Source organism: Eptatretus burgeri, chromosome 13, assembly GCF_056783735.1.
Source record: "Eptatretus burgeri isolate ZD-2024b chromosome 13, Ebu_testis_v1, whole genome shotgun sequence".
Lineage (NCBI taxonomy): Eukaryota > Metazoa > Chordata > Myxini > Myxiniformes > Myxinidae > Eptatretus > Eptatretus burgeri.
In genome coordinates, this window is record NC_140973.1 from 2,649,464 (window position 1) to 2,665,587 (window position 16,124).

The window sequence follows — 16,124 nt, forward strand, 5'->3', positions numbered from 1 at the left end:
GTAGCAATGCACACCCACTACCCATGGGCCCCCTCTCATGAGCCAAAATGCACACCCGGGCCCCGTACCAAACTCCCGGATCGCCCTTCCCACGACCGCTCCTCGCCGCCTCTGTCTTGCCATGTTCTGGTGACTCGACGAGGCTCATATCAATCCTCACCTGGGACATCCCCGGCGAGATGCATTCGAGCTATTAATGTCCGTTGCTCAGCCCCGCATCGCGCGGTCCAAGGACAGACCAAGTTGTGCAGCACTCCTCCGTATAGTGGCAAATTGTAGTGATGCAGAGGTACGAGGGGGTGCCGGAAATATTTTTCCCGTGTGCGGGAGGCATTTGTGGTCGAAGTGGTTAGGTTTGGTGAGCGAGGGGTGAAACAAGGTGAGATGCCATTTGGAAATTGGCACGTAGATTTGAATTAAATAATGGCTTGCAATGCGAGTCCGGTGTAGTGTGTAGTGTGCTTATTACTCATTGCATTTTGCATGGCATGTATACTTGCTTGTTTGATTTGTACCATGGCTAAAAGGAAAGGGTTGGATTAGAAATCAGAATGGAAGCCAGAGATATAGTTCATCGACCAAGCTATTAGACGCACGCAATTTACTTCATCCCGTTAACCCACTAGACATGAGGGGAAGGTCTGACTGCACAAAGACTAACAAAATAACTGCCTGGGATCACTGTATGTTGTGTGCCATTGCTTCAGAGGCATGCGGTTTTGTCGAACCGCAACTATATTTATATAGTCAAGACTTGTGGTTGGGATTAAAATCAAATGAATTAATCTTTAGTTTTTCAACCATTAGTTGAACAAAGAATGGCTCAACTTTTGGATCAGTGACATCGAACATGAAACAAACATGCACCCGCTGACCTTTTTCAAGAGTGAAGAAATAATTATAAGCCCCCCTTTCACAACTTGAACAAGGGGGTAGGCAAAACTGGATCCACCAATCAAATCCGTGTCTGGAAATGCAAACACGTGACTCATTTGTTTGTACATTCAATCAAACAGCGTGGCAGCACATGCTACGGGCTGGAGGAGTATGTGTGTGTAAGTAGGGAGGGTGTACATACTTGAGGTGATCATTTATAATGCAAACCAATTAACCTAATTCGATGTAATACAAACCAGCGTGATTGTAATTGCCCGAACAAAGTTAACAAATGCGGCAGTGTTGGAAATTCAGCGGTGGGAGGGGGAGAGGGTCAATGTGGGAATACATATTATGTAACAATGTAAATTCAAACTGGTAAAATAATGTAGCTGTCCACTTAAATACCTAAATGGAGAGAGTAATCTACAAGCATGCACTGCCTGTCCGGGTCTCCACGTAACACAAGTCCATACATTACACATCACACTAAACACCCTCAGGGTATCATGGGAATCGGCATTAATTTGCGACCAATGAATAAGCAGGATCATCCAAAAAAAAAAATGCTTCTAACAGAATGAGAAAAACATGAAATAATAAAAGAACAAACAGTGCAGGCCTGAAAAGTATGTGGGCAAAAAAAGAAGATAAAGGGCAAAACATGTTTGAAAAGAAAATGCACATCTCGCTCGATGATCGATTGAGTTCATTTTGGGTTGAAGAGGAATGATCTTTTCCATCCCAGGATAAACATGTAATGTACTGAAAGTGAACTCAGAACTGACACCGTGTTATTAGGATGTCATTTTGAATGTTGTCATACTATAATAAATTCAGTTCCATATTGGAATTCTGTATTTTGAGTGGATCTAGTTCTGTGGTTATGAAATGTACTTTTTTGGATTTGAGCACACATTGTGGTGGGGAATGGTGGGGTGGGGGGGGGGTGGAAATCACAAATTTTTATATTAAAGTTGGTCTCAAAGTATAGCTGTTTGATGCTCACCAAATCAAACACCGCCTGGAGCTGCCATTATTACATCTGCCTTAGGCGGCTGTTAAGTTGGAAGGATTTTCATTTTGTGATGAGTGGAAAGATTAAATACATGGTAGAAAGAGAGTCGCCTCCATCCTGTTTGTGTTCCCTTATGAACCCTGGTTCGTGATGCCTGGAGCTCGGGTTCAAATCCCATATGTCAATGTGTTCATCCATTGCCTGCCTACTAATGTCCTTGCGATTCATGTAAAAGTACACCGATGTTGACGAATGTATTTGTCCTGCACTTGGTTTATGTATAAACTCCTCCATGAGCCTTAGATCACTGTAGAACAGGAAATATAACCAGAGAGTTGGTGTCAAAGCTATCCAATGCTCGCCTGTTTATACATTTATCGTTTTTAAAAGACGAGTCTAATAATATCTTTTATAAAGCATTGCAGTGAAGTCTGATCCAAATAATTTTAAGGCAATATATGTATTTGTATATTGTAATCAGTAAACTAGTACACATATTAAATGAACTAGTGCGGGCCCATAGGTGCGTGCCAGTATGTGCAGCTTCGTGCCTGCAGTATCAGGTCCCCAGCATCAATTGTGACGTCATATCAAACGAAGAAGAATTGTGACGCCCCTCTCTCTCCCCCCTAATCTGCCCCCCTCCTCTGCCCCCCTCTCTCCCTCCCCTCTCTTGCCCCCCTCTCCCCCCTTCTCTGTCCCCCCTCCTCTCTCCCTCCCCTCTCTTGCCCCCACCCCTCTCTCGCCCTTCTCTCCGCCTTCTCTTGCCCCCCTCTCACCCCCTCTCTTGCCCTTCTCTCTCCCCCTCCTCTCTCCCCCCTCCTCTCTCCCCCTCCTCTCTCCCCCTCCTCTCTCCCCTCTCTTGCCCCCCTTTCACCCCCCTCTCACCCTTCTCTCTCCCCCTCCTTTCTCCCTTCTCTCTCCCCCTCCTCTCGCCCTTCTCTCTCCCCCTCCTCTCTCTCTCCCCTTGCCACCCCCCTCTCACCCCCTCTCACCCCCTCCTCTCTCTCCCTCCTCTGTCCCCCCTCCTCTCTCCCCCCTCCTCTCTCTCGCCCCCTCTTCTGTCCCCCTCCTCTCTCCCTCCCCTCTCTTGCCCCCCTCACCCCTCTCTCGCCCTTCTCTCTCGCCCCATCTCTCCCCCTCCTCTGTCCCCCTCCTCTCTCCCTCCCCTCTCTTGCCCCCCTCACCCCTCTCTCTCGCCCCGTCTCTCCCCCCTCCTCTCTCGTCCCTCTCTCTGTAAATGTATTCACAAATGTCTACCAAGCACAACGATTAATTCCAACCTTGGGGAAAAAACAGCTTTCAAACCCTTGGGATTAATTAATAATTTGAATAATAATCAAACCTTGGGAGTTTGGCACATACCCAGGTATGGCACATACCCAGAGAAAGGCACATACCCAGGTCCCCAGTGTCGATTGTGACGTCATACCAAACGAAGAAGAAGAATTCTGACATCAATCCTTCAAAAATAAAAATAAAAATTAAATAAACATTAATTGTGACGTCATTCGTGATGTCATAGCACCGTGTCATAGCACCGTGCCAAATTGGTTCACAGATACATGGCCGTAACTTGGGAACCGCTCGTCCGATCGATATCAAACCTCGAAAAGGCACATCAGTGGGTCCCCGGCAATATTCCTGGCAAGTTTCAATCTGATCGGACCAGTCGGTGATCGTCCGGTTATAAATAATTTGGGAAAAAAATTGGCGTGATAAGGTGAGAAGGTGGAACGACACATTCAGCTACCATGTATACACCTTTTCAACACTGAAAAAGCAGTAAAATGGCCGTAACTTGGGAACCGTTCGTCCGATTGATATAAAACCTCGAAAAGGCACATCTGCGGGGCCCCGGCAATAATCCTGGCAAGTTTCAATCAGATCGGATTGGTGGTCATCGAGAAACGGCGGTTCCAGACAAACAGACACACAGAGATTGCTGGAATTATAGATAGATGGCAAGCGTCTAGTATAAACAGGCGAGCATTGGGTGGCTTTGACACCATCTTAGGTTGAAATTTTAAACAATTTAAAAAAATTATTTGTTAATTTCAACTACACTACACCAATAATATACCCCAAAGGAACATCCATGCCAAATATTGGCATCCTCGTACACATTAAATGAATGGCAAGCTTCTAAAAAATAACTTGCACCAAAAACTTTAACGTTGATGTGCAACAAAAAAGTTAAGTTCAAAACAGGTCAAAAATTTAAAACATTTGAAATTATTTTTTAATTTCAACTTCACTACACCAATAATATACCCCAACGGAACGTCCATGACAAATATCAGCATCCTAGTACAGATATTAAATGAATGGCAAGCTTCTAAAAAATAACTTGCACCAAAAACTTTAACGTTGATGTGCAACAAAAAAGTTAAGTTCAAAACAGGTCAAAAATTTAAAACATTTGAAATTATTTTTTAATTTCAACTTCACTACACCAATAATATACCCCAAAGGAACCTCCATGACAAATATCGGCATCCTTGTACACATATTACATGAATGGCAAGCTTCTAAATAACTTGCACCAAAAACTTTAACATTTTCACGCTCACGCCGGGGGTATCGCTGTAGCTCTCTTTTCTTCGAACAGGCGAGCTAAAAACTAAAAATACAAAAAACAGGAAAGTAATAGATACAGACCAGAAAACTTTGACAATTGAATTGGAAATTAAAATTCAGTCCAAAGCTAAAGCGGTATCCTGTTCTCAGTGAAGAACCCATCCTTATGGAGGGGATAATTCCCCAAGAATTACAGACAGGTTAATTCCCCAAATTCACTTCCGGTTACGGTTTATGAACGACGGTTGGTTCTCTGCTAACTTTCTCAAAGATAAGTTTCTGGTCGTTGTTTGTCACGTTTTGACTGTTTATTTTGTTGCCTCCGTGTTTACTGTGTTCCTAGTTCGGTTTTGTTTCAAAACTTGTGCTCGTTGATGAGTTTTCGTCGGTCTTGTCATATCGAGTTTCCCCGAGGCCTACCCGTCTTCCCGTCTGTGTGCACGATCATGTTTATTTGTATTTTCTCCTTATTACCATCAGTTTTTATTTTCACCACTTTTCTCTCCACCCTCCTTTTATCCCTCCCAACTACATCCTCATTTTCATGTCTTAAAATATTTTTAAAATACAAAAAAAAAAACCTTTTCCCTTCTCACCTTCTGCCCCACTTAACCACGTGACTTCCTGTACTTCCTGGACTCTTCTTCCTCCTTTCTATTTTGCCGATCTACCATTTTCTTTCTACTTTTGCTGACCTACATTTACCATGCACCTTCATTTTTTTTTTTCTTCACCCTTTCCTTTAAAGGAAAGTAAAGTCCAACTGTTACAACGTTTCTTTCCTTCATTCTGTTAATTGTCCTTTATTGCATCCCTCATGTAATGTCTTCAATCGCATCTCTAAAACAAAACAACAGGCATCTCTCAGGCCATTTTCCATGCCACAGTGGGGGTTCGCCTTGCGGATCCCATGACAATCATCTCCAACGCAAAAAAAAATTCTATCAGTTTGCAATGCATGTTTGTGTTCAATCAATCGTCCTTTTTTTTTTCCAACTTCAGTGCCAATTTACACCACCTCCTTAAATCTACCTACTCCAAACTCCTCACCTGTTATCCCCTCTCCTTACCCCTCCCATCTTGCCCCTCATCCTACCTCCACTCTAAGCACCTCTTCACTGTCTTCTGCTTTAGTATCAGCTCCTCCTCTGGTGTCCCAAGCTGTGTGATGTTCAAACATCTGTGAACTCCGTTCTAACCTCACATAAATCACTCTCTCAATCAGTACACCCCTCAACATCTAATACTTGCTCTTTCTTTCCTCTCATCAAACCTCCCCCTTTCCGAACCCTCAAACCTTGTACCTTCCCATGCCCACTCCCTTCTACACCATACAATTACCAAGTCTTATCCTTCCTCTCTCCCTACTTCTCCCATCACCCTCCTGCTCCTTGGCCGTGCCTGCTCTCATTGTCTCCCCTCCCTCTCAAAGCTTCCCTCTCACCCCTCTCTCTCAAAGCAACCTTCACACTCTTCCCCCTCACCTTTCTCAAAAACTCTCCCCTCACCCTTCTCCCTCAACTCTCCCTGCTCACCCTTCTCACTACAATCTCCCCCTCACTCCCCTTCTCAAAGTTGCCCCCCTCACATCCACAAAGCTGCCCCCTTCCCCTGCCCTCTCTTCCATCTCATCCATCTGCCCCCTCCAATCTTCAATTTCCCTCTGCCCCCTCTCAGTACTCCCCACTGTGCCTCATCCAATCACCATCGAGCCTTTTCTCCTTCTTATCCGGCCCTCTCCCCCAGCTCTTCTGCAATCCTCCACACTTTGTCAACAATTCTCCCTTCATCTTCCTTCTGACCTCATCCTCCCCTCCCCTGCATCCAAAGCCTCCTCCCCTCCCTCTTCCTCAACAGTGTGGACCTCAAACATCTGGGAACTTCACTCAAACCTGACAGATCTTTCCACACAGGTTGCCACTCACAAACCAGACATAATATGCTTTACAGAAACTTTCCTCCTTCAAGATGACTCTGACTCCCTCGGATCTCTCCCTGGTTACCCCCTCTGGAATGACAGACCTGAGCCTCGTCCTGGTGGAGGAGTTGCTCTCTTCATCAAAGACTCTATTCCTCACTCTCCATGCACTACCCTCACTCCCCCACACCCCCAGGAATACCTCTGGCTACGGCTTCCCCTCCACTCCCACCTCATGTTTATATGTGTGTTGTACCATCCACCAAAAAGTGATGACTCAATTTACACATCGATCGCCAAAAATATGGACCATCTTCAATCCTCTCATCCCAACTCTCTTCCTGATTTGTGGAGACTTCAATTGTCATCATGCCAGTTGACTGGGTGTGGGTACCTCTTTCACCTGCCGTGGCACTTCAACAAAGGACTTCTGCGACTCATTGGGACTGACACAATCTGTCAATTTCCCGACCCGGATCTCAACCAATGGTACTCCATCTCTTCTGGATCTGATTTTGACAAATTTCCCTGAAAATATCTGCTGTTTTTCCTCCGCTGCAATTGGTTCATCTGACCATATGGTTGTCAAAGTAGACATCTCTCTGCCTGTTATTAGAGAACCTCCTCAGCGCCGTCGAGTCTGATATTTCAGTCAGGTCGACTGGCAGGGACTTCAAGCAGCCATCAAACTTCTCGACTGGTCTACTATTACTACTTTCCCCGACATCAACTCATCCTGGGAATTCTTTCAAAGAAATTTGCTCTCTCTCATACACAGATTTATCCCTTCTCGTCTTCCTTTGTCATACCTTCCTCCTGCATATAGTACACTGAAGCTTGTGGTGAGGCAGTTGTCCCGAAACAACTTTCCTTCGCTTCATGGAAGGCAAATCCAATTGAAGGCAATCTCAGTTCTTTCTACAAAGCTTGGAACAAGTGTGTATCTACCCTCAGGAGAGCCAGAAAACATCTGTCTAATCTGAAGTCTGACCTCAAACCTGTCTTCCTCCTCCAAATACTGGTGGCATCTACTTAAGTCTGTTTCTGGTGTATGTTCCCCCTCCATCCCTCCCTTACCTCAAATGGCTGCACAGCTGACACCGCACACAAAAAGGCTGAATGCCTAAACTCGGTGTTTACTTCTAAATGTTGTGTCCCAAACCCATCACTTTCTGTACCCACCTTACCCAGTCGCACCCAACTGTCCCTGGACTCTGTGTCCTTTTCTCCTGACAAGGTGGAGAGATTGCTGCCAAACCTCGACTCAGATTTTGCAACTGGTCCAGACGGCATCAGCCCACGTGTCCGAAAAACCTGCTCCTCTGCTCTTGCTCACCCTCTCTCTGTGCTATTCACCCTCTCATTTGCTCAAGGTCATCTGCCATCTGCTTGCAAATCAGCAAACATTACTGCGATACATAAAAAGGTGCAAAAACAGATCCCTGCAACTACAGACCAATCAGGCTTCTCCCAATCATCAGCAAGGTTATGGAATCCATCATCGCTTCCACCATTAAATCCTTCCTCTTCTCTAATGGCCTGATTTCCAATCATCAATTTGGATTCAGACCAGGTCACGCTACCCTGGATATTCTGCTTCTGCTCTCCCAACAATGGATGGAGATTCTTAATGACAGACATGAGATCAGAGCCATATCCCCAGACATATAGCGTGCTTTTAATACGGTCTGGCACCCTGTCCTGCTCAACAAACTCTCTTCCAACGGTATCCAAGGCCATCTCCACTCATGGCTCGCAGACTTTTCCTCTCCTGTCACAGTCAACGTGTGGCCCTAAATGGAGTTCTCTCATCCCCTCTTCCTGTCCAGGCTTGAGTTCCTCAAGGCAGTGTTCTGGGCCCTGTTCTTTTTCTGGTTTTCATCAATGATCTCTCTGACTCTGGAATATCCTCTATTTCTCTTTGCTGATGACTACACCCTCTGCCAAACCATCTGTCATCCCTCAAACCGGCAAGCAGCAGCCTCTTCACACTCCTGATCTGGATAAAATCACAAGCTGGTCCAGAATTTGGAACATGTCTTTCAATCCTGACAAATCTCACACTCTCACTATGTCTCTCTGAATGGACTGTCTGGTCCCCCCCCACCCCCATCTACTTTCTCTACAATCCTCTTGAAGACGTCCTTTCATTCAAGCTTCTGCGTCTCACTATCTGCCATGATCTTTCCTGGGAAAGCCACATTCCCAAGCTGGCCTCCAGAGCCAGTCGCCGACTGGGCATCCTCCGTCATGCAAAGTCCTTCCATGGCACACCTGAGCTTCTGACCACGTGCAAAGCTTTCACCATGGCCTGATGGAGTACTGCTCTCCACTATGGGCTTGTGCTACTGCCTCTAACCTTTCTCGGCTTTACGCTGTGGAAACCAAGGCACTTAGGATCATTGGTATCTCCCGTGATGAGGCTGTCTTTGGGTCTCTCACTCTCTCACCACTGGCAGGTCGGTGGACTATGTCCTCTACGGTCTCCTCTCTGGCCTCACCTCCCCCGCTCTGTCTGCGATCTGTTCCCTCCCTCCCCCCCCCAATAACTCCACAGTCTTTCATTTTTCTTTTTCACCTTCACGCTTTCATTTCTCTTTTTTCCTGCCTTTGTAACAAACTCCCGCACACTCTTCAGCCCTACTCTTCCCTCCAGGTCTTCAAAACAGTTGTTCAACACCATCTCTAATCTTCCCCCATCCAAAACCATGATCTTTTCTACTCCCGGTAATCCACCCCAAACCCACCTTCAAATTCCCTGCTTTCCTTCCTGAAAGTCCCTTAGTGTCCAGGAGTGCTGCTGAGAGAACAATATGTTAGGTAAATGTGTGATATTGTAAATCGCCATGGTAACAAATTTTTATACGCCCGATATATATATATATATATATATATATATATATATATATATATATATATATATATATATATATATATATATATATATATATATATATATATATCCGGGCGTATTATGTGATACCGGTCGTTCGTCCGTCCGTCCGTCCGTCCGTTCTTGTCCACACTCTAACACCCAAAGTTTTCAACTTTCACGTTTCATATTTGGTACATAGGTACAGACTGTGGACATGGTGTGTCGTGATATACGTTTGTCATCTAAAGTGGTTGCCATGGCAACCAGGATGTGCGTTTTCCATGTCGTAGCACAATTCTGTATATACCTTCTTGTTCTTCATAAATTGACGTGTTTGAATATATAATTATGTGTGTACGTGCGCGCGTGCGTACGCACGTGTGTGTGTCACAGAGACTTTTTCGGGGGTATATTGTGCTCACTTGCGCTCTTGTTGCTTGTTATTACTTGCGAAAATCGAAGTTTTTTTTCTAGTATATTAGTTGGTCGCGTGTATCATTAGTCTTTCAGTGGAGGAGACTTTAGGTTTCCTTTGTCTGTCTGTCCCTCTGTCTGTCCGTCCATCCCACCTGTAGTTTTTCAGACTTTTTCCCCATACCCTATAACATATTCATCTGAAACATGGTACAAGGCTTCATTATGACAAGTTACAGAACAAGTTCGAGTTTCAGAGCGTTTCATCAATTTTACACTGAATTATGCCCTTTTTGTACTTGGTCCAGTAGAGGACATGTATTACAAAGCAATTCTTCCTCTTGTTCTGTTTGTATGTATGTATGTATGTATGTATGTATGTATGTATGTATGTATGTATGTATATCTGTCAATCGCCTATAGGTCACAATTTTACACTGATCTTCACAAATTCGTCGACTTGGTCATAAGCAAGAAGCCTATTGATTTTGAGGTCATAAGGTCAACATAGGCCAAAGGTCAACAACTTAGGTGAACCTTATAAAATCCTCAATTTTCTTCCAATTGACTTGAAATTTGAAGAGGATTTGCATATCAGGTCACTGAATTCAACCACCAATTATTTTTATGGTAAAATTTGTTTAGGGGATTTCGCAAGTATCATGCTCTGTACGACATCCATCTTGTTTGTTTGTTCATTAGTATACAAGGTCAAGGCTCGTGGAAGAGCTAGAACACTGAACGGATCAAAACGCGACAGAACAAAAGCAACAGTAGAGAGAGGGGGAGATGCATTTCGTAGATGCAACAGTAGAGATGCATTTCGTTCAGTTTGAACAGCCAATTGTCCCCACATTGTGATTTGTGTGACATTGTGTGACACCAAGAGCAGAGCTGAAGGACAAAATAGAGGGAGAATTGGACAAATAATGGGTGTGGGGAGGAATGAGGGGCAGGAGAGGATGCATGGGGTGGACAAGATGGATACAGAGGGAAACTCTGAGAAGGTAAAACTGAAAATTTGGAAGGAGGAGGAATTGGAGTAGGAGGGGGGTTAATGAGGGTAAAAAATATGGTTTTGGATTGGGGACAATCTGAGATGGCGGTGAGCAGGTGTGTTGAAGACCTGGAGTGAAGAATGAGATTGAAGAGAATGTGGAAGTTGTTTCCAAAGATGGGGGGAAAAAAGGGGAAAGAATGAGTGGAGCTGAGCAGTGATCTTGGATTTTGTGAGTTTCACCAGAAGGTGTTGATGGTGGACTGTGTGTGTCCTGCAGAAAGATGTGGGGAACAAAGCACAGAAAGAGCAGAAGGTGCAAGACCAGAACAGAGGTGGTAAAAGACAGAAAGATAACAGATCAGTCTGTGATGGCGAAGTGATCGGCCCAAAGACTCAACTTCGTCTTGGGATATTCCAATGATCTTGAAAGTCTTTTTTTCCATGCCGTGAAGCTGAGCAAGATGTGAGGCAGGGGAGCCAGGCCAGAGCAGAGAGCAGTATTCCATAAAGCTGGGAATTTGTGCAATAATGGGAATTTCAAGAAAACATGTTGAATGGTGAATATGTTGCCGCACACAACACGAGTGAACATGTGCCATCACATGCATTTCAGCCAATCGTGGACAGGACATGGTGGCCTTCCCTGAAATTGCTGAAATGCAGTTTTGTTTCATTTGCAACTTAACTGGCATTATTTTTAATACAACGATGAAAAGTTAAAAACTTGTTTTTAATGATCAGGTGGAGTAATTCTCAGTTAACTTTAAGCATTCATATTTGTTTTCTGTTGTTTGTTATTACACTTCCCCTAATTGTCCTTGTTTGAAACATCTTCACAGGGCTACCATGATGTGAGAAGAAAGGAAATGCATTCCAGTTTAGAAAGCAAGCTAAACACCTTCACACCTGAGCCACCTGCAGGTGATACCACCTCCGACCTGTGATGCCAGAACCTGCGTACAGGGCCAAAAGGCCTTAATGATGACAAAATAATGGGGCAGCATCGTGCCTTTCACAAACCTGAGGCCGACAAAAGGCTGTCTGCGGGATGTGTCGAGGATGCCTGAACAGCCACGGGCATAAAGCTGTGGTTTTTTTATTGCCAGTTCCTTGCCATGAAATACCAAAAACTCACGGAGAGTCGAGGATGAAAGTCAAATAGTACCCAGTGGGGTGCCATTGGCAGGCTTCAACAAGGCGAACACCAATGTCTTGTCATTTCGATTGACACCATCCAATATAGCTACTGAACTCCAGACTCCTGTATCCGTGCATCGCTCCACAAAGCCAGGCCGGTCTGTTGGTCATCCATCTCCAACGAAGCAGCTTTGGAAACTGTCTGGAAATCGTGTGGCTAACACACTTCTTTATGATGCTGGAAACTCGAATTGTACCTGTGCTGGGGTCCTGGGTAGTTAAAATGAATACATGGGTGAGTGCTTGAATGCACTTATCATATCGATGTGATTTTCAACTCTTATTTGTTGTGGAGAAACACGATATTATTGTTGAAAATGCATCTTCATAATAATCATTTTGTTGTCGTATATAGGAAGCATCTTGTCTGTTTTACCCCCTTTGCTCCTGCTGGATTTCTAAGCACATTACTACTTGGTTGTGGTTTTATCTCGATGCATTTCGTTCAGTTTGAACAGCCAATTGTCCCCACATTGTGATCGAGCCACTGCTGTGCACAACTCTAACCAAGGAACTTTGCTTGCAGCTGGTTTTATAACCCATGCGCCAATGGACTGTCGTCACACTGAGGGTGGAGATACAGTGTGTACAGTATACGTGGTAAATTTTGCATGTCTTGTTTTTTTTTGTGGAAATTATTGACAGTTTCAACTGGTTGTCTTGTCATGCTTGCGTTGTGTTAACACTTGTGTTTGTGTAGAAGGTACCACATGACAAGGAGAATGAAGTGTATAGCAATGGAAGCCAAGTCTCTGTGATCCATTGGTGAGAAACGGTAATGTTTCTGGACCTTCCGCAATCACTATAATTCCTCATTTTCCCTTTGCCTTTTGGCACCCTCTTTTCTGTGTGACATGACGTGCTGGAAAGCACATGTTCAGCATTGCGCACACACAATAGGAACGCCACTCGCAGTGGGGCGAGCGTGTGTGTTGCTGTCGCTGTAAAAGCAGGCTGGTGCAATCAGTTTACAATGCGGACCCAAGCAATTTGCTTAAACAAGCTTAACAATTTACTTTGGACACCAGGCTTATAAATATGGGCCTTGCAATGTACACAAGACTACACTGGCTAACAAATTTAAGGCTTGTGATTGAATCGGGCCTATCGCCTTTCAAATTCAGGCATAGCAATTTACGCAGGCTTATAATGCCTTACAAATCTGGACATTGGGATTAAGTCAGGCCTACTGGCTTGCAAATTTCTTAGGCCTACTGGATTTTGGCCTTGATTGTGACTCAAGGCCTGCTGCCTTACAAATTTGGGCCTTGCAATTAACTCATGCCTACTGGCTTAAAATATGGAGGGGCCTATAGAAATGTATCCAAGCCGAGAGCAGCCACTCTGAAACGATTTTATCAAATGTTCTTAGATTTCAGGTGTTTCATGACTGAAGTTATAGCAGATGCAACCTGTCACCAAGCAGTGGCACTGTGCTGTTATATGTAACCTTGTATGGGTGGGAGTGGGGGTGGAGGGATGGTGTGGGCGAGTTTGGGCTTGGTGTTGGAACAACAAAACCAGGAGGACTTTAATCGACAAAAAATTTTTTAAGGGACCCAATTCATGATATTATTTACTCCTTTGAATGAAGCTACAATTGTTTTGATCATTAAATTATCTTCACCTTTTTATCAGTTTGTTGTTGATTTTTCTGGTCTTTGAAGTATTTTCCAAAATAAGAAATCTGGAGCTTTATAATTCATTGAGTTGTCATTTTGTTTTTATTATCTATTTATTTATTGATTGTTTTTGTGTGCATGTGTTGTGAGTTTTTTTTTTTTCTTCACTGTCGATTCGAGAAAATTGAATCTGCGATTCGCCGCCTTCGACTCGACGCTGTAAAAAGTCAATGTTTCCACTTATTTTGTCACTGGCCCCAACGTGCCGGCCTCTTTCACTTACTTCATTCAATCTCGCCTAATGGCCTCCTTGGCAGTGCAAATTTACTTGAAAACAACAAAACAACCTTTCAGCCCAAGCTCTTTATGGACTCGACTCGAAGGATAGCTAAGGGGTAGTGTGCTCACCTTTGAGATGCCTAATTAGCCTGTGTTCCATTCCTGATGGAACAAAGTATCTTACCTTTTCTCCATGATGCATAGTAACATAACATGTGTTTAAAAAAGCAGGCCAATGTGAGCTGGAACTTGGGCAAAAATCAAAATTCCCTAAAGAGTCTTTGATGAGCCTAGATATTGAAGTATTCAGCAACATCTACAGCATTACCCATATCGGGAGCACAACGACACCTTGACAATGATGCAGCCAAAATACATCACACAATTTGACAGATTGATAACATATGAATATTATACCATGTATCAGCATGCACCATGGTGAGATTGGGGCCTTGCTATTAAGTGATAACAATGGGAATACTTGTCTTTGGAATTGACTTTTTTTTTTACAGGGTCTTGGGATCAAGAAGGAGCTGGAACACATGCACTCACACACACTTGTATACACACATACACGACAATCAACGACACACACACACACACACAACCAGATTTGGACGTCAGATAAAAACAACCACTGAGATTGCGAGGGTGGATGACTTTACTCCTCAGAGTACCAGCGAGGCCATCTTTATGATGTCACTTTTCTCTACACACTAAGCAGGGCAATTAAATAGGAATTTCCTCCCCTTGGGATGCCAATTGCCAATCCAACCACTGATGTTTTATGTATGTCCACTGAAGTTTGGGATTCTTGAAACACGATAGCTTTCCTTCACGTTACAGATACATTATTGGCATCTGATGTTTCCATGTTGAACAGTTAAACAATGAATGGTTAATTGTCTTGGGTTTATCATTATACCTTGATGACCTTCCCAACACCGTTATCAATCTTTCCACATTTAAACTCGTATCTATAAGGAAGTTCAGACGAAATGAGGACATCTACACTGCAAGGAAAACTTATTGATAGGATCTGTGAAGCTATGTAACGTAACCGCACATCGGCCGATTCTTCTCAAACATTCCATTGTCTTCACTTTTACTCCGGCATGCTCCACTGTGCAGCACTCACCTCACTCCAGCATGCTCCACTGTGCAGCAACACATTTTCCTTACACTTCACTCCTCCCTCATTATCACTTGTTTTATTCCATCCCTTCCCTTGTCTTTCAAATTAAATTTATATGTGCAGTACTGTGACACTGACCTTTGAAACCTGGTGTTGGCTTAGTGGTCATGGTGGCTGAATTGGGATCTTAGGGTCCTGAATTTGAGCTCCGTTGGCTGCTGAATTAACACCAGGTGGGGTTGACTCAGCTGATCATCCTTCTCAGGTCGGTGAAATGAGTACCAGTGATAAATATGTCAAATATATATATATATATATATATATATATATATATATATATATATATATATATATATATATATATATATATATATATATATATATATATATATATATATATACACACACTGAAACGCAAAAGAAACTTACCACTTGTTTGAAATGTAATAAAATTGTAAAAGTTCAAAATTAAACAAACCAACAATTGCGAATTGAAACATTGGCATTTTATTGATTACATGTCAAGTTTTTGACCAAGATACACCATCTCATAAGTTTGTTCTACAGTACAGAACAGCACAGGATGCAATGTCGGTCCCCTTTCAAAAGCGTGTGTGGCCACCATTGTTTTGGATACAGGTAGTGCATCGTCGGCACATACTGCCGACCACTCTTTGGATGGATTTCTGCTGGATTCTATCCCACTCAGTCCTCAATGTCTGAAGCCATCTGACTTAGGACCATCTGCCTGTCCTGGTTTGCAGTGGTGACTCTTGGCCTCCCTGATCGAGGTCTGTCATCTGCAGAATTGTGGATTGTGTCTCTGTCCACCAGGGCCGATATCGTCTGTTGTGAACAGCCAAGGCGACGTGCCACCTCATGGTACTTCAATCCGCCTCGCAGTATGCTCAAGGCACACTGCCGTCGATTCCTTGACAATCGTGGCATGTTGATTGAAATGCCCATTTCAGACTGGTCATATATATATATATATGTATGTATATATATATGTATATATATATATGTATATATATAGATATGTATATATATATATATATATGTATGTATACATAGATGTATATATATGTATATATATATATATATATATATATATATATATATATATATATGTATATATGTATATATATATATATATATATATATATCTTCTTCTTTCGGCCAGCTCCCGTTTGGGGTCGCCACAGCGGAT

The 16,124-nt window shown here is 43.4% G+C and overlaps 1 protein-coding gene across 1 annotated transcript in view; it reads left to right on the top strand.

Annotated features, from left to right (window-relative positions):
* Positions 1–13,510, top strand: part of LOC147013677 (semaphorin-5A-like) — a 257,475-nt gene extending 243,965 nt beyond the window's left edge. The window contains exon 24 of the mRNA XM_085851573.1: positions 11,521–13,510. Coding sequence (XP_085707699.1) covers positions 11,521–11,625 — 105 coding nt within the window. The 3' untranslated portion in view covers positions 11,626–13,510. The remainder of the gene's footprint in view (positions 1–11,520) is intronic.
* The last annotated feature ends 2,614 nt before the right edge of the window (positions 13,511–16,124 follow it).